The sequence below is a fragment of the Narcine bancroftii genome, chromosome 1, assembly GCF_036971445.1.
Source record: "Narcine bancroftii isolate sNarBan1 chromosome 1, sNarBan1.hap1, whole genome shotgun sequence".
In the NCBI taxonomy this organism is placed as follows: domain Eukaryota; kingdom Metazoa; phylum Chordata; class Chondrichthyes; order Torpediniformes; family Narcinidae; genus Narcine; species Narcine bancroftii.
The window spans coordinates 164,096,724-164,121,167 of NC_091469.1; the positions used below are offsets into that span (position 1 = coordinate 164,096,724).

At 39.7% G+C, this 24,444-nt stretch overlaps 1 protein-coding gene across 4 annotated transcripts in view; it reads right to left on the reverse strand.

The window, feature by feature from the left end:
- spef2 (sperm flagellar 2) overlaps nt 1-24,444 on the reverse strand; it is a 167,971-nt gene that overhangs the window by 141,599 nt on the left and 1,928 nt on the right. For all 4 annotated transcript variants that reach the window (XM_069884246.1, XM_069884256.1, XM_069884239.1 and 1 more), the window contains exons 2-3: nt 15,632-15,851; nt 15,337-15,440 (exon numbers count right to left, since the gene is read on the reverse strand). In XM_069884246.1, the coding sequence (XP_069740347.1) occupies nt 15,337-15,440; nt 15,632-15,851 (324 nt within the window). The remainder of the gene's footprint in view (nt 1-15,336; nt 15,441-15,631; nt 15,852-24,444) is intronic.

The window sequence follows — 24,444 nt, forward strand, 5'->3', positions numbered from 1 at the left end:
AGAGTATAGACAAGAATTAATAAGGGAAGGAAATGGAATAGAGGGAATAAGGAGGGAATTAAAAGAGTGACCCTTGTTACATATGAAAAGTGAAATCTTTTTTTGGGGGGCTGGGTGGGGAGGAGTTACAGTCACTGCAAAATCAGCTGACGCTTGCGAGTGAATTCGCAAATCCAAATGGAGAGGGGAGATGTGGTTGTCTGACAAGGGATAAAGGACAACTCAGGAGGGGAAGGGGAGATTGGGGTTAAAGAAGTTTTAAATAGGAGAATAAGGAAAATTTTTGATGTTTTAGGAATGTTGTCTTATAAAGGGTTCAAAACAAGAAAACAGAAATGGACAAGAAGGAAAGGTAATGATGGAGAAACGGAAAGGGAAGATAAACAAAGTATAAAATGGCTACGTTGAACTATATGACTTTAAATATTAATGGAATACATAACCAAATTAAAAGGAAGAAACTGCTAAATTTACTGAAAAAAGAAAAAAATTGATATGGCATTTGTGCAAGAAACACATTTAACTGAATTGGAGCACAAGAAATTAAAGAGAGATTGGGTAGGACACATAACAGCAGCGTCGTATAATTCAAAAGCAAGAGGAGTAGCTATATTAATTAGTAAAAATGTGCCAATTAAAATAGAAGAAGAAATAATAGATCCAGCAGGGAGATATGTAATGATAAAATGTCAGATATATTCAGAGTTTTGGAATCTACTCAATGTATATTCACCTAACGAAGAAGATCAAAAGTTTATGCAAGATATCTTTTTGAAGATAGCAGATACACAAGGGAACATATTAATAGGAGGGGATTTCAAGCTGAATTTGGATTCAAATATGGACAAAACTGGGAAAAAAATTAACAGAAAGAACAAAGTAACCAAATTTATAATTAAATCGATGGAAGAAATGCAATTTTTGGATATATGGAGGAAACAACACCCAGAGAAAAAGGAATATTCATATTACTCGGCTAGACATAAAACATACTCAAGAATAGACCTATTTTTGTTATCAGCTCGTATGCAAGATAGAATAAAAAAAACAGAATATAAAGCTAGAATATTATCGGACCATTCACCCTTAATATTGAGAGTAAAGTTAGAGGACATCCCTCCAAGAATGTATAGATGGAGATTAAACCCCATGTTACTTAAAAGGCAGGATTTTAGAGAATTTATTGAAAAACAAATTAAAATGTATTTTGAAATAAATACGGAATCAGTGGAAGATAAGTTTATACTATGGGATGCAATGAAAGCATTCATTGGAGGGCAAATAATAAGTTATGTAACCAAGATGAAGAAGGACTATAACCAGGAAACAGAGCAGTTGGAAAGGGAAATAGTAAATATAGAAAAAGAATTAGTAATGAAGGAAGATATCACTAAAAGAAGAGAATTGGCGGATAAAAAAATAAAATATGAAACATTACAAACATATAAGGTGGAGAAAAATATAATGAAGACAAAACAGAAATATTATGAACTAGGGGAAAAAACGCACAAAATCCTAGCATGGCAGCTTAAGACAGAACAAGCTAAGAAAATGGTATTGGCATCAAGGAAAAAAGACAAACAAATTACATATAATCCAAAAGAAATTAAGGAAAACTTTGGTGAATTCTATGAACAATTATACCGAACTGAAAACGAAGGGAAAGAAGGGAAAATAGATGAATTTCTAACTAAAATTGAACTACCAAAACTACAAATAGAGGAACAAAATAAATTAACAGATCCATTTGGAATCGTAGAAATACAAGAGATAATAAAAAAATTACCAAATAATAAGACACCAGGAGAGGATGGATTCCCAATAGAATTCTATAAAAGATTTAAAGACTTATTAATTCCGCCCCTCCTGGAAGTAATCAACCAGATTGATAAAACGCAAAGCTTACCAGATTCATGTAAAACAGCAATAATTACAGTAATACTAAAGCAAGGGAAAGATCCACTCACACCAGCGTCATATAGACCAATATCTTTACTTAACACAGATTATAAGATAATAGCTAAATTATTAGCAAACAGATTAGCAGAGTATGTACCGAAAATGGTAAATCTAGACCAAACTGGATTTATCAAAAAAAGACGCACAACAGACAATATTTGTAAATTTATTAACTTAATTCATGCAGTAGAAGGGAATAAAGCACCAACAGTAGCAGTTGCTTAAGACGCAGAGAAGGCCTTTGACAGAGTAGAATGGAATTATTTGTTCAAAGTATTGCAAAAATTCAGTTTACCGGAGAAGTATATTAATTGGATTAAAGCATTATATAAGGGACCATTAGTGAAAGTGACAGTAAATGGACATGTATCAAAACAATTTAACTTAAGCAGGTCAACACGACAGGGATGCCCACTATCACCTTTATTGTTTGTGTTAGCTATAGAACCACTAGCAGAATTGATAAGAACAGAAAATAATATAAAAGGGATAAAAATAAAAGACAAGGAATATAAAATCAGTTTATTTGCGGATGATGTGAAAGTATACTTAACAGAACCAGAACTATCAATAAAAGAATTATAGAAGAAATTGAAGGAATATGGAGAAGTGTCGGGTTACAAGATCAACGTAAATAAAAGTGAAGCAATGCCTATGAATGATGCGGATTTCTCAAAATTTAAGAAAGAATCACCATTTAGATGGCAAATGCAAGCAATAAGATACCTCGGTGTACAAATAAACAAAAATCTCGGCCAACTATATAAACTCAATTATTATCCACTAATGAAAAAATTACAGGGCGATTTAGAGCATTGGAAAGATTTACCATTAACACTAATACAAAGGATAAACTGTATTAAAATGAACATTTTTCCAAGGATATTATACCTATTTCAGGCATTGCCAATACAACTGACAGAGAAATTCTTCAAGGAGTTAAAGAAAATAATAAGGAAATTTTTATGCAAAGGGGGGAAACTGAGGATAGCACTAGATAAATTAACAGAATGGTATAAACAAGGAGGCTTACAACTGCCAAACTTTAAAAATTATTATAGAGCCGCACAATTAAGATACCTATCAGATTTTTATCAAACAAGGGAAAAGCCAGATTGGACTAGATTAGAATTAGATAAAATAGGGGAAAAGACACCTGAACACATATTATATAAATGGGATGAAAAATTGGTACAACATAGAAGTTCTCCAGTATTACATCATCTACTCAATATTTGGAAGAAGATTCATGTAGAAAGAAATAAAACAAATGATCAATTACCAAAACTAATATTGACGCAAAACAAGTTACTCCCTTTTACAATAGATAACCTTTCCTTTAGAGAATGGGAGAAAAAAGGGATTAAAAGAATAGAAAATTGTTTTTCAGGAAATAGATTATTATCCTTTGAACAAATGAAAGATAAATACAATATAACTCAAGATACAGCACTGGCATATTACCAATTGAGATCCTACTTGAAGGATAAATTAGGAAGCAGTTTGAGTTTGCCAGAGGGAAGTAACTTTGAATATGTGATTACAGATACAATGATAATCAAAAGATTTATAACAAATATGTATATTAAACTGCAAGAAAAGGAGAATGAGGAAACAAATGTCCGAGGAGGCCCGCCGCGGAGAGAGAAGCCCGCTCCCTCAGGTCAGTGGAAGTCCCGGGTTCGGGACTACAAAAATGGCTCGCAGAGCCGAGTAAAAGTGCGCAACAGCGCATGCGAGAGGAGTCGCGCATGCGCGATGCACACGAAAAATACCACACTGACGGGAGGGGGGAACAGCTGCGGAGTCGATCTCCACAGCTGAGAGAGACACCTGCAGCACAGCAGCAGGTGCAGAACACAGACAATAGCGACAACAAGAAAGAAGAGGGTAAAAAGAAAACAAGGAAACAACAGATGGTCAACCCAGAGGAAGAAGAAGAAGAAGAACAGAAAGAAGTGGAAGAAGAAGAGAAAGGCAAGACAATGTATGGATCTTTTTTTTAAGAATATATGGAATCAGTGAAAGAATGGCAATTACAAGAATTTAATGAAATAAAAAGAAGAATTAAAAGTGCAGAAGAAAAAATGAATAAAATAGAGATGGTCATATCAGATATAAGAAAAAGAGTGGATAATGTGGAAGAACGAGAAATAATCGTAGAAATGGAAGTAGAGGATTTAAAAAGGAAATTAGAAGAATCTAATAAAAAAGTTAAAGAGGCACATGAGCTGTTAGCTCAGAAGATAGATATAATGGAAAACTATAATAGAAGAAATAATATAAAGATAGTGGGCCTTAAGGAAGATGAAGAAGGCAAGAATATGAGAGAGTTTATAAAAGATTGGATCCCCAGGGTCCTGGGAAGACCAGAATTACAGGAAGAAATGAAAATAGAGAGGGCACATAGAACTTTAGCCCCGAAACCACAACCGCAGCAAAAACCAAGATCCATTTTAGTAAAATTCTTAAGATATACAACAAGAGAAAATATATTGGAGAAAGCAATGAAAGTAAGAGAAAACAAAAAGCCACTGGAATATAAAGGTCAAAAAAAGTTTTTCTATCCAGACAGAAGTTTTGAACTCCTGAAGAAGAGGAAGGAGTTCAATACAGCAAAAACGATCTTATGGAAAAAAGGATATAAATTTATGTTAAAGTACCCAGCGGTACTTAAAATAGTTATTCCAGGGCAACAAAACAGACTATTCTCGGATCCAGAGGAAGCAAGGAAATTTGCAGAACAGCTTCAAAACAAGCAGAGAGATGAAGACATGTAATGAGAGTAAAAATGACCACGAACTATATGTATGTGTGCAAAGGGGTATATGTGTGTGTGTATATATATATATATATATATATATACTGTGTATACATGAATGTATCCGTATTTAGAGGAAAATATATAGAGTATAGACAAGAATTAATAAGGGAGGGAAAGGGAATAGAGGGAATAAGGAGGGAATTAAAAGAGTGACCTTTGTTACATATGAAAATTGAAATCTTTTCTGGGGGGGCTGGGTGGGGAGGAGTTACGGTCACTACAAAATCAGTTGACGTTTGCGAGTGAATTCGCAAATCCAAATGGAGAGGGGAGATGTGGTTGCCCAACAAGGGATAAAGGGCAATTCAGGAGGGGGAGGAGAGAATGGGGTTAAAGAAGTTTTAAATAGGAGAATAAGGAAAATGTTTGATGTTTGAGAAATGTTGTCTTGTAAAGTGTTCAAAACAAGAAAGCAGAAATGGATAAGAAGGAAAGGTGATGATGGAAAAACGGAAAGGGAAGATAAACAAAGCATGAAATGGCTACGCTGAACTATATGACTTTAAATATTAACGGAATACATAACCAAATTAAAAGGAAGAAACTGCTAAATTTACTGAAAAAAGAAAAAATTGATATAGCATTTGTGCAAGAAACACATTTAACTGAATTGGAGCACAAGAAATGAAAGAGAGATTGGGTAGGACACGTAACAGCAGCGTCGTATAATTCAAAAGCAAGAGGAGTAGCTATATTAATTAGTAAAAATGTGCCAATTAAAATAGAAGAAGAAATAATAGATCCAGCAGGGAGATATGTAATGATAAAATGTCAGATATATTCGGAGTTTTGGAATCTACTCAATGTGTATTCACCTAACGAAGAAGATCAAAAGTTTATGCACGATATTTTTTTGAAGATAGCAGATACGCAAGGGAACATATTAATAGGAGGGGATTTCAACCTGAATTTGGATTCAAATATGGACAAAACTGGGAAAAAATTAACAGAAAAAACAAAGTAACCAAATTTATAATTAAATCGATGGAAGAAATGCAACTTTTGGAAATATGGAGGAAACAACACCCAAATGAAAAGGAATATTCATATTATTCGGCTAGACATAAAACATACTCAAGAATAGACCTATTTTTGTTATCAGCTCGTATACAAGATAGAGTAAGAAAAACAGAATATAAAGATAGAATATTATCGGACCATTCACCCTTAATATTGACAGTAAAGTTAGAGGACATCCCTCCAAGAATGTATAGATGGAGATTAAACCCCATGTTACTTAAAAGGCAGGATTTTAGAGAATTAATTGAAAGACAAATTAAAATGTACTTTGAAATAAACACGGAATCAGTGAAAGATAAGTTTATACTATGGGACGCAATGAAAGCGTTCATTAGAGGGCAAATAATAAGTTATGTAACCAAGATGAAGAAGGACTATAATCAGGAAACAGAGCAGTTGGAAAGGGAAATAGTAAATATAGAAAAAGAATTAGCAATGAAGGAAGATACAACTAAAAGAAGAGAATTGGCAGATAAAATAATAAAATATAATGAAGACAAAACAGAAATATTATGAACTGGGAGAAAAAACGCACAATTTTCTAGCGTGGCAGCTTAAGACAGAACAAGCTAAGAAAATGGTATTGGCATCAAGGAAAAAAGACAAACAAATCACATATAATCCAACGGAGATCAAGGAAAACTTTAGAGAATTCTATGAACAATTATACCAAACTGAAAACGAAGGGAAAGAAGGCAAAATAGATGAATTTTTAACTAAAATTGAACTACCAAAATTACAAATAGAGGAACAAAATAAATTAACAGAACCATTTGAAATAGTAGAAATACAAGAGGTAATAAAAAAACTACCAAATAATAAAACACCAGGAGAGGATGGATTCCCAATAGAATTCTATAAAACATTTAAAGATTTATTAATTCCTCCCCTCCTGGAAGTAATCAACCAGATTGACAAAACACAAAGCTTACCAGATTCATGTAAAACAGCAATAATTACAGTAATACCAAAGCAAGGGAAAGATCCACTCGCACCAGCGTCATATAGACCAATATCATTACTTAACACAGATTATAAGATAATAGCTAAACTATTAGCAAACAGATTAGCAGATTATGTACCGTAAATGGTAAATCTAGACCAAACTGGATTTATTCAACAGACAATATTTGTAAATTTATTAACTTAATTCATGCAGTAGAAGGGAATAAAGCGCCAACAGTAGCAGTTGCTTTAGACGCAGAGAAGGCCTTTGACAGAGTAGAATGGAATATTTATTCACAGTATTGCAAAAATTCAGTTTACCAGAGAAGTATATTAATTGGATTAAAGCATTATATAAGGGGCCATTGGCGAAAGTGACAGTAAATGGATATATATCAAAGCAATTTAACTTAAGCAGATCAATAAGGCAGGGATGCCCACTATCACCCTTATTGTTCGTGTTAGCTATAGAACCACTAGCAGAATTGATAAGAACAGAAAATAATATAAAAGGGATAAAAATAAAAGACAAGGAATATAAAATCAGTTTATTTGCGGATGATGTTATAGTATAGTTAACAGAAACAGAACTATCAATAAATTAATTATATAAGAAATTGAAGGAATATGGAGAAGTGTCGGGTTACAAGATTAATGTAAATAAAAGTGAAGCAATGCCAATGAATAATGCGGATTTCTCAAAATTTAAGAAAGAATCACCATTCAGATGGCAAATGCAAGCAATAAGATACCTAGGTGTACAAATAAATAAAAATCTCGGCCATCTATATAAACTCAATTATTATCCACTAATGAAAAATTTACAGGGCGATTTAGAGCATTGGAAAGATTTACCATTAACACTAATAGGAAGGATAAACTGTATTAAAATGAACATTTTCCCAAGAATATTATACCTATTTCAGGCATTGCCAATACACCTGACAGAAAAATTTTTCAAGTAGTTAAAGAAAATAATAAGGAAATTTTTATGCAAAGGGGGGAAACTGAGGATAGCACTAGATAAATTAACAGAATGGTATAAACAAGGAGGCTTACAACTGCCAAACTTTAAAAATTATTATAGAGCCGCACAATTAAGATACCTATCAGATTTTTATCAAACAAGGGAAAAGCCAGATTGGACTAGAATAGAACTAGATAAAATAGGGGAAAAGATACCTGAACACATATTATATAAATGGGATGAAAAATTGGTACAACGTAGGAGTTCTCCAGTATTACATCATCTGTTCAATATTTGGAAGAAGATTCATGTAGAAAGGAATAAAACAAATTACCAATTACCAAAACTAATAATGACGCAAAATCAGTTACTCCCTTTTACAATAGAAAAAAGGGATCAAAAGAATAGAAAATTGTTTTCCAGGAAATAGATTATTACCCTTTGAACAAATGAAAGATAAATACAATATAACTCAAGATACAGTGCTGGCATATTACCAATTGAGATCCCACTTGAAGGACAAATTAGGAAGCGGTCTGAGGTTACCAGAGGGAAGTAACTTTGAATATGTGATTACAGATACAATGATAATCAAAAGATTTATAACAAATATGTATATTAAACTGCAAGAAAAGGAGAATGAGGAAACAAATGGTAAAACTAAACAAAAATGGGAACAAGATTTAAATATAAAGATAAAAAAGGAAACATGGGAGAAGTTATGTTCTGGAATGATGAGAAATACAATAAATACGAGGTTACGTATGATACAATATAACTGGATACACAGGCTATACATTACACCTCAAAAGTTAAATAAATGGGACCCAACAGTATCTGACAGATGTTTTCGTTGTAAAAAAGAAATGGGAACAACAATTCATGCAATCTGGACATGTGAGAAAGTAGAAAGATTTTGGGAAGATCTAAACCAGATATTAAATAAAATTACAGAAAACAATATACCAAAAAATCCAGAGATCTTCCTCCTAAGTAACATGAAAAACAAAGAATTTGGACTTGATTTGGATGGTGCACAAAAAAGATTTGTTAAGGTAGCTCTAGCCGTAGCAAAAAAATGTATTATGTCAACCTGGAAATTGGAAGATAATTTGAGAATACAACAATGGTATATAGAAATGAATAAATGTATTCCATTAGAAAAAATAACATATAGATTAAGAAATATTATTGAAATATTTGAACAAATATGGGAGCCTTACATTAAATACAATAGCGAAAACCTACCAGGGACATCTACCATCTAAATTAACGAAAGGAGAAGGAAATGAAAAGAATTGACTCAGTGGAATTTCTTGTTTATTTTTATTGAATGACAACATTGTTTGATTGGTTTAATGTATCTTAGATTTTGTACTTTAAATGAATGGGGGGGAGGTAGGGAGGGTGGGATGGGAGGAGGGAGGGGGGGAGAAAATGACACTATATATTTGAAAAGGAAAATGTATGTATCATGGTCAATGTGGTTTATGGTGTGAAAAATAAAAAAAAATTAAAAAAAATAATTATTATAGACCCACACAATTAAGATACCTATCAGATTTTTATCAAACAAGGGAAAAACCAGATTGGACCAGATTAGAACTAGATAAAATAGGGGAGAAGATACCTGAACATATACTATATAAATGGGATGAAAAATTGGTGCAACGTAGGAATTCACCGGTATTGCATCATCTGCTCAACATTTGGAAGAAGATTCATGTAGAAAGGAATAAAACAAATTACCAACTACCAAAACTAATATTGACGCAAAATCAGTTAATCCCTTTCACAATAGATAACCTTTCCTTTAGAGAATGGGAGAGAAAAGGGATCAAAAGAATAGAAAATTGTTTTTCAGGAAATAAATTATTATCCTCTGATCAAATGAAGGATAAATATAATATAACTCACGATACAATGTTTGCATACTACCAACTGAAATCCTACTTGAAGAACAAATTGGGAAACAGTCTGAGGTTACCAGAAGGAAGCAATTTTGAATATGTGATTACAGACACAATGAGAATTATAAAGTTTGTAACAAACATGTACATCAAACTGCAAGAAAAGGAGAATGAGGAAACAAATGGTAAAACTAAACAAAAATGGGAACAAGATCTAAACATAAAGATAAAGAAGGAAACATGGGAGAAGTTATGCTCTGGAACGATGAGATATACAATAAACACGAGGTTACGTATGATACAATATAACTGGATACACAGCCTATACATCACACCTCAAAAGTTAAATAAAGGGGACCCAACAGTATCAGACAGATGTTTTTGCTGTAAAAAGGAAACGGGAACAACAATTCATGCAATTTGGACATGTGAGAAGTGGAAAAATTTTGGGAAGATCTAATCCAAATATTAAATAAAATCACAAAAAGCAATATACCAAAAAACCCAGAGATCTTCCTCCTAAGTAATATAAGAAACAAAGAATTTGGACTCGATTTGGATGGAGCACAAAAAAGATTTGTTCTGATAGCCCTAGCTGTAGCAAAAAAATGTATTATGTCAACCTGAAAATTAGAAGATAACTTGAGAATACAACAATGGTATATAGAAATGAATAAATGTATTCCATTAGAAAAAATAACATATAATTTAAGAAATAACATTACAATATTTGAATAAATATGGGAGCCATACATGAAACACAATAGAGAAGTCCTACCGTGGACATCTACCACCTAAAATGACAGAAGGAGAAAATAACGAAAAGAACTGACTCAGTAAAATTTCTTGTTTATTTTTATTGAGTGACAACATTGTTTGACGGGTTTAATGTATCTTATAGATTGAACTTCAAATAAATGGGGAAGGTAGTGAGGGAGGGAGGGGGAAAAGGGGGATAAAACGACACTATATATTTAAGAAGAAAAATGTCTGTATGTATCTTGGTCAATATGGTTTATAGTGTGAAAAATAAAAAAAAATTTAAAAACATGGAATTTTACAAGGTCTTTGACAGGGTGCTGCTCCAGATGGTTAATGCTGGATGAACTCAGCCAATCTTGCTTTATCCATAAGAGACAAAAATATATTGCCAATGTTTAGGGCCTGAGCTCTTCATCAAGGAAAAAACAAAGAATAAGCAACAAAACAGGAAATCTCAGAATAGAGAGAGTGCTGGCTGGGGAAGGAGTCCAGACCAAACGAAGGTGTTAATTGTATATAGGGGAGAGGTGAAAATTGATTTTGTCTGCGTGAAAGGAGAGGGGAGGAAAGGGAGAGAAACAGAGCTGGGGGAAGATGTGGGGCGGGGGGTGGTGGGAGGGAGTTTAGCGAAAACCTGATAAGTCAATGTTTTTTTTTAAATTTTTTATTTTTCACACTATAAACCACATTGATCAAGATACATACATTTTCCTTTTCAAACATATACAGTGTCGTTTTCTCCCCCTCATCCCTCTTCCCATCCCACCCTCCCTGCCTCCCCTCCCATTCATTTAAAGTTCAGAATCTTAGATACATTAAACCAGTGAAATAATGTTGTCACTCAATAAAAATAAACAAGAAATTCCACTGAGTCAATTCATTTCATTCCCTTCTCCTTCATTCATTTTAGGTGGTAGATGTCCCCGGTTGGTTTTCTCTATTGTGTTTCATGTATGGCTCCCATATTTGTTAAAATATTGTAATATTATTTCTTAAATTGTATGTTATTTTTTCTAATGGAATACATTTATTCATTTCTATATACCACTGTTGTATTCTCAAGTTATCTTCTAATTTCCAGGCTGACATAATACATTTTTTTGCTACAGCTAGGGCTATCCTAACAAATCTTTTTTGTGCACCATCCAAATCAAGTCCAAATTCTTTGTTTTTCATGTTACTTAGGAGGAAGATCTCTGGGTTTTTCGGTATATTGCTTTTTGTGATTTTATTTAATATCTGATTTAGATCTTCCCAAATTTTTTCACTTTCTCACATGTCCAGATTGCATGAATTGTTGTTCCCATTTCTTTTTTACAACGAAAACATCTGTCAGATACTGTTGGATCCCATTTATTTAACTTTTGAGGTGTAATGTATAGGCTGTGTATCCAGTTATATTGTATCATACGTAACCTCATGTTTATTGTATTTCTCATAGTTCCAGAGCATAACTTCTCCCATGTTTCCTTCTTTATCTTTATGTTTAGATCTTGTTCCCATTTTTGTTTAGTTTTACCATTTGTTTCCTCATTCTCCTTTTCTTGCAGTTTAATATACATATTTGTTATAAATCTTTTGATTATCATTATATCTGTAATCACATATTCAAAATTACTTCCCTCTGGTAACCTCAGACTGCTTCCCAATTTGTCCTTCAAGTAGGATCTCAGTTGGTAGTATGCCAACACTGTATCGTGAGTTATATTATATTTATCCTTCATTTGTTCAAAGGATAGTAATTTATTTCCTGAAAAACAATTTTCTATTCTTTTGATCCCTTTTTTCTCCCATTCTCTAAAGGAAAGGTTATCTATTGTAAAAGGGATTAACTGATTTTGCATCAGTATTAATTTTGGTAATTTGTTTTATTCCTTTCTACATGAATCATCTTCCAAATATTGAGCAGATGATGTAATACTGGAGAATTCCTACATTGTACCAATTTTTCATCCTATTTATATAATATATGTTCAGGTATCTTCTCCCCTATTTTAACTAGTTCTAATCTAGTCCAATCTGGCTTTTCCCTTGTTTGATAAAAATCTGATAGGTATCTTAATTGTGCGGCTCTATAATAATTTTTAAAGTTTGGCAGTTGTAAGCCTCCTTGTTTATACCATTCTGTTAATTTATCTAGTGCTATCCTCAGTTTCCCCCCTTTCCATAAAAATTTCCTTATTATTTTCTTTAACTCCTTGAAGAATTTCTCCGTCAAGTGTATTGGCAATGCCTGAAATAGGTATTGTATCCTTGGGAAAATGTTAATTTTAATACAGTTTATACTTCCTATTAGTGTTAGTGGTAAATCTTTCCAATGCTCTAAGTCGTCCTGTAATTTTTTCATTAGTGGATAATTATTAAGTTTATATAGATGGCCGAGGTTTTTATTTATTTGTATACCTAGGTATCTTATTGCTTGTATTTGCCATCTGAATGGTGATTCTTTCTTAAATTTTGAGAAATCCGCATTGACATTGCTTCACTTTTATTTGCGTTAATCTTGTAACCCGACACTTCTCCATATTCCTTCAATTTCTTATGTAATTCTTTTATTGATAATTCTGGTTCTGTTAAGTATACTATAACGTCATCAGCAAATAAACTGATTTTATATTCCTTGTCTTTTATTTTTAATAAGTCAATGTTAAAGCCATCTGGTTGGAGGGTGTGTGAAACACGAAAGTCTGCAGATGTTGTGATTGTGGCAAAAACACAAACGCTGGAGGAACTCGGCCAGTCTTTTAGCATCCATAGGAGACAAAGATATATCACCAATGTTTCGGGCCTGGAAAAAGGAGAATGAGCCAGAAGCAGGAAATCTGACAATTCAGGCAATTCTGGCTGTGGGAGGGATCCAGACCAACAAAAGGTGTTAATTGGATATGACATGGGGAGAGGTGAGAATTGATTAATTTAACTTCAGTCATACAGTTCAGTAACACGCCCTTTTGGCCCATGAGCCTGTGCCATCCAATTGACCTGCAACCACTGATACTTTTCATTTATGTCTGTGTAAAAAACTTACCCCTAAATTTCCCTCCCTTCACTTTGTACACGTTCTCTGGAGTTTGCTCTTACTGCCCCGGGAAACAGTTGCTGGCCGTCCACCCTATTTATGCCTCTCATAATCTTGTAGACTTCTAGTATGTCTCCTCATCCTTCTGCACTCCAAGGAGAAAAGTCCCAGCTCTGCCAACCTTGCCTCATAAGGCTGGTTTCAAATCCAGACAACATCCTGGTGAATCATCTCTGCACCCTCTCCAGAGCTTCCACATTCTTTCTGCAATGAGGTGACTAGAATTGAACACAATTCTCTATGTGGAGTTACCAGAGATTTGTTGAGTTGTAACATGACCTCTCTACTCCTGCACTCAATCCCCCTATTAATGAACCGCAGCATTCCATAGGCCTTCTTAACTGTCTTATCAACCTGTGGAGCGACCATGAGAGAGGCATGGATTTGGTCCTTAAGGTCCCTCTGTTCATCCACACTCCTAAGTAACCGACCATTAACCCTGCACTCAGCCTTCTGGTTTGTCTTTCCAAAATACATCATCTTATCTGGACTGAACTCCATCTGCCATTTTTCCACCCAATTCTGCATCCTGTCTTTATCCTCTTGTAACCTTTGTCAACCTTCAGCTCCATCCCCAGTTCCTCCAAGCTTTGAATTAGTGAGATTGTTGACAGTGGGAAGGACAGGCTGAGGATAAAGACAGTGTGATAAGCTGAGAAGATGGTCAGTATGACGGCAGATGGAGTTTAACGCTAACATGTTCTATGTTAATGATTTGGATTGTGGAATAAATGGCTTTGTGTCTGTTTGCAAAGAAAGGTGGAGGGGCAGGGAGTGAGGAGGAGATGGACAGGCTGCAGAGAAACTTGGATAGATGAGGAGAATTGGGCAAAGAGGTGACAGATAAAATCTAATGTTGGGAAGTGTACTGTCACGCACTTTGGTCGAAAGGGTGGGGAGAAAATTCAAAATTTGGACGTGCAAAGGGACTTGGGATTCTCATGCAGGGACCCCTAAAGGTTGACCCCCCCAGGATGAGTTGGTGGTGAAGAAGGCAAATGCAATGTTGGCATCATAGGATACAAGAGCAGGGATGGGATGGTGAGGCTTTATAAGGCACTGGTGAGGCCTCACTTGAAGTATGGGGACATGTTTGGGCTCCTTATTTAAGAAAAGATGTGCGGGCATTGGAGAGGGTTCAGAGAAGATTCTCAGGAATGATTCCTGGAATGAAGGGATTAGCAGATGAGAAGCATGTGACGGCTCTTGGACTGGACTCCTTGGAGTTCAGAAGAATGAAGGAGGACCTCGTGGAAGCATTTTGAATATTGAAAGGCCTAGACAGGGGAGATGTGGCAAAGTTGTTTCCCATGTAGAGAAGTGTTGGACCAGAGGGCCCAACTTCTGATTGAATGGCACCCATTTAAAATAGAGATGCGCAGGAATGTGTTTAGCCAGAGAGGGGTGAACCTCTGGAATTAGCTACCACAGGCAACTGTGGAGACCAGGTCACTGGGTGTATTTAAGACAGAAATTGATAGCTTCTTGATTAGCCATGGCATCAAAGGTTATGGGGAGAAGACTGGGCAGTGGGTCTGAGTGGAGAAATGGATCAGCTCATGATTAAATGGCTGGTGCAGCCTTGATGGGCTGAATAGCCTGTTTTGCTCCTCTGTCTCATGGCCTAAACCACATAGAGTGTGAACTAAGCATTGGATCATGGCCAGATTGAAAACCAGGGAATTTATTTTCAGATGGAATAAAACTTGATTAGGCCTACAGAGAATTACAGATCACATACTTATAAGAAGTTGAAAGAGCCACCAGAAAAGCTGCAGAGAAGAACCATGATATCAATAGCTGCAGTGAGCCAGGACATCTTCCCCCAGTATGGGGAAGAGTCTGACTCAATCCATTAAGCCCAACTCACCTCCTCTGCTCTGTCCTCAGTGGGAGATGTAACTTCCCCCTCATTGAAGGCCAGCACTGCCTCCCAGAGCAGGCGGTCTGGGTGGATGGCTTGGATATTCAGGCCTGGAGAGGAGAAAGAGAGGGGGGTCAGTTGCATTGGGAGGAGGGTCAGTGTGGGGGTGGGGGGTGGTCAGTGGGTGAGTCCTGTGCCTGAGATCAGGGCTCAGTCTGTGAGGATTCACGGTGAGTGCCAGGTCCCTGGAAGGTGGGACGGTGAGAATACGGTGAGGGTAGGGGTCATGCAAGGCTCTCACCTTCTGCCAGCTGCTCCAGGCAACTGGTTTTCCCAGTGAGCAGTTTTCCCATAACACAAGCCTTGATGGGAAACGGGGGCAGCACTGGCGGTGAGCTTGGCTGGATGCTCGGGCACAATGCCTCCATGATACGGCCCACCACGTGACCCAGGACATTGTTGTTCGCAGGTGGGCCTTTGATCTCCCCATCGTCAGGGGGATGCCAGTCACCTGTCATCATCTGGAGAGGGAAGGGGTGGAGGCGGTGAGAGAGGGGTGAGAGAGAGAGAGGAGGAATGGGAGGAAGAATAGAGGAGAGAGTAATAGACAGAGAGAGAAATAGAGAAAGGAAGAAGAAAAAGAAGAGAATGAAAGGGAGAGGAAAGAGAGGGAGGAAGGGATGAGGGTAAGAGAGAGGGAAGGGGTGAGGGGAGAGAGTAAGAGTGAGGGAAAGGGTGAGGAGAGGGGGAAGGGGTCAGGGGAGAGGGCGAGGAAAAGAAAGGGAAAGGGAAGGAGTGAGAAGAGAGAGGAGAAAGGGGGAGAGAGGGAAGGAAGAAGAATGGGGAAGGGGAGGTGAAGTGAGGGCAGGCAAGGTGGGCAGGGGGGTGGTGGGCAGTGAGTAACGTACACAGAGAATAGGGGCCAGTTAAAATGAATGGTAAAGCAGAGAAGGGTTGGGAGAAATAGTGGGTGTATGAAGGAGCATCGAGAGCATGGAATGGATGAAGAAAGAAATGGAGGGAGAGAGAAAGGTGTGAAAATCTGCTTCAATATCAATGACAAACAATTCCACAAATTGTCGCCTCTGATAAACAATCTTCAAATCCTTTCAGCTCTGGGCAACCATTTGGCCCATCAAGTCCATGGTAGCTCCTTGTAGATCAATCACATCAGTCCTGTTCCTCACTCCTCCCCACACTGCAAATTAGATTCTCCAACCTGCCTCTCTCATTCTTCTCATAAAGGAGAACTTCAACCTAGTCAGTTCCCCCTCTCTCTCCCAGAACGCAAAGACTGCTTGAATGAAAAGATTTTTATCAACCTCCCCCTATATCATTCCCCCACCCCCCTGATTGTAAATCTCTTGCCTGGTCACAACAAGGAACAACTTCCCTCCACTCTGGTTAAAACACAGAAATGCTAGAGGAACTCAACCAGTCTCACAGTGTCCATGGAAGGTAAAGGTAAATAACTGACGATTCAGGCCTGAACACTTCACCATTATGAGCAAAAAGCAGGCAGGCATCTGAATAAAAAGGCAGGGGGGGGAAGGAGGGGAAGAATGGGGAGGGGGATTACAGAGGGATTTGGTTTGTCTGTAGAGTTGGGCTGAAAGATGGCAGATGGAATTTAATGTAGAGAAGTGTGAGGTGCTTCATTTCGGTAAAAATAATCATATAATAGGACATATGTAGTAAAGGGGAGGACATTGGGGAATGTACAAGAACAAAGAGATCTTGGAGTTATGGTGCAGTGTTCCTTGAAGGTGGATTCCCATGTTGACAGGGTTAAAGAAGGCATTTGGTATGTTAGCCTTCATAAATCATAGCATAGAGTATAGGAGCTGGGAAGTGATGTTGCGACAGTTTAAGGCATTGGTGAGGCCAGATTTGGAATATTGTGTTCAGTTCTGGTCTCCAAATTATAGGAAGGATATAGAATAGGTGGAGAGGGTGTAGAGAAGATTTACCAGGATGTTGCCCGGCTTAAAATACCTAGAGTACAGAGAAAGTTTGAAGAGGTTAGGACTTTATTCCTTGGAGCGTAGATGGTTGAGAGGGGATTTGATAGAGGTGTTTAAAATTATGAAGGGAATAGATTGACTAGATGCAAGTAGACTCTACCCCCTGAGAGCAGGGGAGGTTGAAACAAGAGGACACAAGTTGAGGGTAAGGGGGCAAAATTTTAGGAGAAACATTAGAGGATGTTTCTTCATTCAGAGAGTGGTGGCTGAATGGAATAATCTTCCGGAGGAAATAGTTGAGGCAGAGTCAATTCTTTCATTTAAGAGGAGGCTGGATATGTACATGGATAGGAGGGGGTTGGAGGATTATGGGTGGAGAATAGGCAGGGGGAGCTAGCGGAGTTGTTTGAGTGAACCGGCATGGACTTGTAGGGCCGAGATGGCCTGTTTCCATGCCATAAACTGTTATATTGTTATATGGAGGAGCACAGGCCAACAGAGAAAAAGCGATAATTGGACATAGATAGGTGGACAGGAGAGGGAAGGTGAGAACTGATCGGGGCAGGGGGCGGCTCTGTGAATGCAGAGCTGGAGGAATGGAGACAGAGGGGGAAAAGAGAGAGGGGAAAGAGAGAAAAGAAGAATTAGGGATGGAAGGGGATGGGGACGAATGGAAACTGGAGAAGTCCATGCTCATGCCATTTCGGTTGGAGGGTAGCCAGTCGGAAGATGAGGTTATTCCTCCAAGATGCGGGTGCTCTCAGTCTGGCAGTTATTTCATGTTAGTTATTTCATCAAGATATTCATAATGATGAATTAACAAAGCATTTGAATATATTTAAAGACATAACAATATCAGATAATAAGAAATGATTAACATGAAATAAGATGATTAAAACAAATTCAAAGAGAAATATTTTGAGCTCACATATCTTCCATGGTTATGCAAAATATTATACATTTATATCAATGATTTAATGCTGTTTACAGTTGCAATTATGAAGTTTGATTTATTGCTAATATTAAGACAATAATTTGGAATATAGATGTTTGCATTTCTGTGAAGATGATGTTTTGAAATTGGGAAATAACAGAAAAGAGAAAGTGCCGTCTACACCCCACTCTCCCCCCAATCACAGCCCCCCAATCACAGCCCCCCAATCACAGCCCCCCAATCACAGCCCCCCAATCACAGCCCCCCACTCTCCCCCCAATCACAGCCCCCCACTCTCCCCCCAATCACAGCCCCCCACTCTCCCCCCAATCACAGGCCCCCACTCTCCCCCCAATCACAGCCCCCCACTCTCCCCCCAATCACAGCTCCCCACTCTCCTCCCAATCACAGCCCCCCACTCTCCTCCCAATCACAGCACCCCACTCTCCCCCCAATCACAGCCCCCCACTCTCCCCCAATCACAGCCCCCCACTCTCCCCCCAATCACAGCCCCCCATTCTCCCCCCAATCACAGCCCCCCACTCTCCCCCCAATCACAGCCCCCCACTCTCCCCCCAATCACAGCCCCCCACTCTCCCCCCAATCACAGCCCCCCACTCTCCCCCCAATCACAGGCCCCCACTCTCCCCCAATCACAGCCCCCCACTCTCCCCCCAATCACAGCCCCCCACTCTCCCCCAATCACAGCCCCCACTCTCCCCCAATCACAGCCCCCCCCACTCCCCCCAATCACAGCCCCCCACTCTCCCCCCAATCACAGCCCCCCACTCTCCCCCCAATCACAGCACCCCACTCTCCCCCCAATCACAGCCCCCCACTCTCCCCCCCAATCACTGCCCCCCACTCTCCCCCCAATCACAGCCCCCACTCTCCCCCCAATCACAGCCCCCCACTCTCCCCCCAATCACAGCCCCCCACTCTCCCCCCAATCACAGCCCCCCACTCTCCCCCCAATCACAGCCCCCCATTCTCCCCCCAATCACAGCCCCCCACTCTCCCCCCAATCACAGCCCCCCACTCTCCCCCAATCACAGGCTGAAAATGGGCTGAAAATGGCCGATGGAATTTAATTCAGACAAGTGCGAGGTGTTGCATTTTGGAAGGACAAACCAAGAAAGGACATACACGGTGAATGGTCAGGCACTGAGGAGTCGGGTAGAACAGAGGGACCTGGGAATACAAGTACATAATTCCCTGAAAGTGGCATCCCCAGAGATGGGTTAAGAGTAAAGGGGAAAAGTTTAGAGGGAGCACGAGGAGAAAGTTCTTCACACAGAGAGTGGTGGAGTATGGAATGAGGTGCCAGATGAGGTGGTGAATGCAGGCTCAGTTTTAAATATGAAAAGATATGGACAGGTAACATGGATGGAGGGATGTAGTCTGGATGCAGGTCACAGGAACTCGGCAGAAAAATAGTTTGGACAGTCTAGAAGGGTCTAAGGGCCTGTTTCTGTACTGTAGTGGTGTTTAGAAGCTTCAAGACAAACATGAATTTGAAGGGATGGAGGGTTACATATCAGGTACAGAGGGCGAGGTTTTATTGTTCAACAGAGACACGTGGACTGAATAACCTGTTCCTTTGCTGTACTGTCCCATGTCCTACCCCTCCCACCCTGTCCCCTTTGCTCTGGCTTCACTTTTCTGCATCCACAGATGTATTTAAATTTAAACATTGAGCATGGTAACAGGCCCTTTCAGCCCAAGTGTCCTTGCCCCCCAATTACACACCATTCACCTACACCCATAGAACACTACAGCACAGAAACTCAACCCTTCAGCCCTTCTAGTCTGTGCCCAACCATTTTTTTTTTTAAACATTGTCTCACTGACTTCAGTCCTTACCCCTCCAATCCATGTACCGGTCCAAATTTTTCTTAAATGTTAAAATTGAACCCACATTCACCACCTCAGCAGGCAGCTCATTGCACACTCCCACCACTCTCTGTGTGAAGAAATTTCCCCTCATGCTCCCCCTAAACTTTTCCCCTTTCACCCTTAACCCATGTCCTCTGGTTTGTATCTCACCCACCATCAGTGAAAAAAAACTTATCTACATTTACTCAGTCTGTCCCCCTCATCATTTTAAATACCTCCAACAAATCTCCCCTCATTCTTCTACGCTCCAGAGAATAAAGTCCGAACCTGTTTAACCTTTCCCTGTAAATCAGTTCTGAAGTCCGGGCAACATCCTAGTAAATCTTCTCTGCACTCTTTCTATCTTATTAATATCTTTCCTGCAGTTTGATGACCAAAACCGCAGACAATCCTCCAAATGTGGCCTCACCAATATCCTATACAACTTGATCATAACATCCCAACTCCTGGACTCAATACTTTGATTTATGGCCAAGATGCCAAAAGTTCTCTTTACGACCCTGTTCACCTGTGATGCCCCTTTCATGGAATCATGTGCTGTGGTGACTCACCTCAGCATGCACTGAAACAGCTCCAAAGGTTGTGAGTGTGATGCAGACATCAGCCATAGGGAGGACGCTAACTGTGGGGTAAACAGTGGGCTGGAAGATGGCGCCACATCCGCCCTGGTGTGCGCGAGTGTTTCCCAGGAGTGGGGTTTAAAAACGTGCGTGAAAACCAGTAAAGCTGTTGCAACTGGATGCCATTCGAGACTGACTACTTCTTTCTCTCTTCGTAACACAGCACAACTACAGTATCCCATTCCTCCTTTCCTCCTCCCTCATTCTCCTCCCCTCCTTCTCTCCACTCTTCCTTCTCCCTCCCTTTCTTTCTCCCCCCTTACCCCTTCCTCTTCCCCTCCCTTTCCCCTATCCTTTATTGTTATTGTATGTTATTAGATCAGCACCACATTGCAGGCTGAAGGGCCTGTACTGTCCTGTAGACTTTGGTGTTCTATGTTTCATTTATTCCCAGGTCCCTCTGTTCTACCCCACTCCTCAGTGCCCAAAAATTCACCGTGTACGTCCTTTCTTGGTTTGTCCTTCCAAAATGCAACACCTCACACTTGTCTGCATTAAATTCCATTGGCCATTTTCCAGCCCATTTTCAGCTGGTCCAGATCCCTCTGCAAACTTTGAAAACCTTCTCTGTCCACAACGTCTCCAATCTTAGTGTCAACTGCAAACTTGCTGATCCAATTTCCCACATTATCATCCAGATCATTGATATAGATGACAAATAACAATAGTCCCAGCACCAATCCCTGAGACACACCACTAGTCACAGGCCTCCAGTCTGAGAAGCATCATCCACTACTCTCTGGCTTCTCCTGTCCAGCCATTGTCGAATGTACTTCACCATGAATACCTAGTGTCTGAACCTTCCTGACTAACCTCCCATGTGGGACCTTGTCCATGTAGAAACATCCACAGCCTTTCCTTTGTTCACTTTCCTGGTAACCTCCTCAAAAAACTCTACGTTTGGTCAAAAACGACCTACCACACACAAAGCCATGTGACTGTCCCTAATCAGATTCTGATTATCCAAATAATTGTATAACTGATCTCTCAAAACACCTTCCAATAATTGACCTACTGATGATGTCAGCCTCACTGGCCTATAATTTCCAGGGTTTCTTTTGGAGGCTTTTTTAAACAACAGGAGGGGAATGGAGAATTATGGGCAAGGTGCAGGTAGGTGGGACTAGAGGAGTGTACTTGGTTCAGTGTGGATTAGAAGGGCAGTGATGGCCCGTTTAATTGTTATATGGAACAACGTGAGCTCCCCTCCAATCCTACACCACCTCACCCATGGCTAAGACCATTTTAAATATTTCTGTCAGAGCTCCTGCAATTTCTACATGAGCCTCCCTCAAGGCCAGAGGGAAAATCTTGTCAGGCCCTGGAGATTTATCCATCTTTATTTGCTTTACGATATTAAGTACTTCCTTCTCTTTAATCTGTGTAGGTTCCATGATCTCACTGTTCATTTTCATTACTCCCCACAACTCTGTGCTCGTTTCCTGAGTGAAAATACTGATAAAAAAATACATTTAAGATCTTCCCCAATATCCTCTAGCTCCATACAAAGTCGACCATTGATCTTCAAGGGGACCCATTTTGTCCCTTACTATCTTTTTGCTCTTAATATACCCGTAGAAACCCTGAGGATTTCCCTTCACCTTTTCTCCCAAAGCAACCTCACGTCTTCTTTTAACCTCCCTGATTTCTTTCTTGAGGATTTTCTTGCACTTTTTAGACTCCTCAAGTACCTAATTTTTTGATCCGTGTTGCCGATACCTGTTATAACCCTCTCTCTTCTTCCAAATTAGATCCCCAATATCCCTCAAAAACCAAGGTTCCCTCTGCCTGATAACCTCGCTTTTAATCCTGACAGGAACATGCAAACTCTGTAATCTCAAAATTTCCCCTTTGAAGGTCCCCCACTTACCTCACATGTCCTTGCCCAAAAACAACTTCTCCCAATCCATACATTCTAGATCCTTTCTTATTTCCTCAAAATTAGCCTTTCTCCAATTTAGAATCTCAATCTGAGGCCCAGACCTATCCTTCTCCATAATTAACTTGAAACGAAAGGCATTATGATCACTGGACCCAAAATGTTCCCCTACACATACTTCTGTCACCTGTCCTGTCTCGTTCCCTAAAATGAGATCCAGTATTGGACTCTCTCTCAACTCGATGTCTCTATATATTGAATTAGAAAACTTTCCTGAACATATTTGACAAACTCCAAGCCATCCAGCCCTTTTACAGGATGGGAGTCCCAGTCAATATGTGGAAAGTTAAAATCTCCGACGATCACACCCTTATGTTTCCTGCAACTGTCCGCTATCTCTCTACAGATTTGCTCCTCCAATTCTTACAAACTATTGGATGGTCTATAATACAACCCTATGAGTGTGGTCATACCTTTCCCGTTCCTCAGCTCCACCCATATAGCCTCAGTAGATGAGCCCTCTGGTCTGTCCTGCCTGAGCACAGCTGGGATATTTTCCCTGGCGAGGAAGGCCACTCCTCCCCCCTTTCATCACCTGTTCTATCGTATCTAAAGCAACGGAAGCCAGAAACATGGTGCTGCCAGTCCTGGCCCTCATGCAACCAAGTCTCACTAAAGGCCACAATGTTATAATTCCACATGCCAATTCACACTCTAAGCTCATCTTCCTTTCCTACAAATCTCCTTCCATTGAAATAGCTGCACCTGAGAACATTTCCACCACATTCAACCCATTAACTCTAACTGTACATGCAATTTTCACATCATCTTTTCCCTCCTCCACTCCTCTATCTGCTCTGATCCTCTGGTTCCCTCCCCCTGCAAATCTAGATTAAACCCACCAGAGCAGTGCTAGAAAACCTTCCAGCAGGGATATTAATACCCCTCCAGTTCAGGTACAAACTGTCCCGTCATAACAGGTCCCATCTTCCCTGGAAGAGAGCCCAATGATCCAGAAACCTGAAACCCTCCTTCCTGCACCATGTCTTTAGCAGAAAGATATATAAGGTATGGCATGTGCCCTGGGTGCCACGTGAAGGTGGCACCACTGAGTAATTTCCATTAAAGTCAGATAAGCCATCCTTGGATAGTGAAAAAATATTTTTCTTCATCATCCAAAGCCCCCGGTGGTCCCTGCACCTCCCTGATGGCCAGACGTGACACATGGAAGGAGACTCAATTAGCATAGATGGAGTTCAATTTCCCTCCACCCCTCCCAGCGGACCCCGGCACCAACCCCCCGCCAGCACCACCCCCATCAGTGCCCCCAGCATCATCCCGCCCTCACCAGCACTTCCCAGTGCCAACCTGCCAGAACCACCCTGCCAGCGCCATGCCCCAGCACCACCCCCAAGTTCCATCCTCCTGCCACTGCTACCCCTCCAGTGTCACTCCAGCACCACATCCCAGCATCACCCCCCTCAGTGCCCACCCCACTAGCTCCAACCCTCAACATACAAAGAACAGCGCTTTCTTTTCCACTCCGTCCACCCTATCTCATCTTTCTGTTCGCTCTCAACTTATTAAAAGGCCAAAGCCAAATACAGCATGGCGACCACCAAGACCCGCTCTCACGAGACATTCTTGTCGTTGTTTATTTGGATACATGGAATGTAAAAGGTTGGCCACCCCGCCATAGGGGCTATTTCCCATAGGTAAGCCCCTCCTCTTTAGCCACGTGTTAAGCTACATCATCCTCCGGTTTCTAACCTCACCAGCACGTGGCGTGGGCACCAATCCTGAAGTCACTGCCCTGGAGGT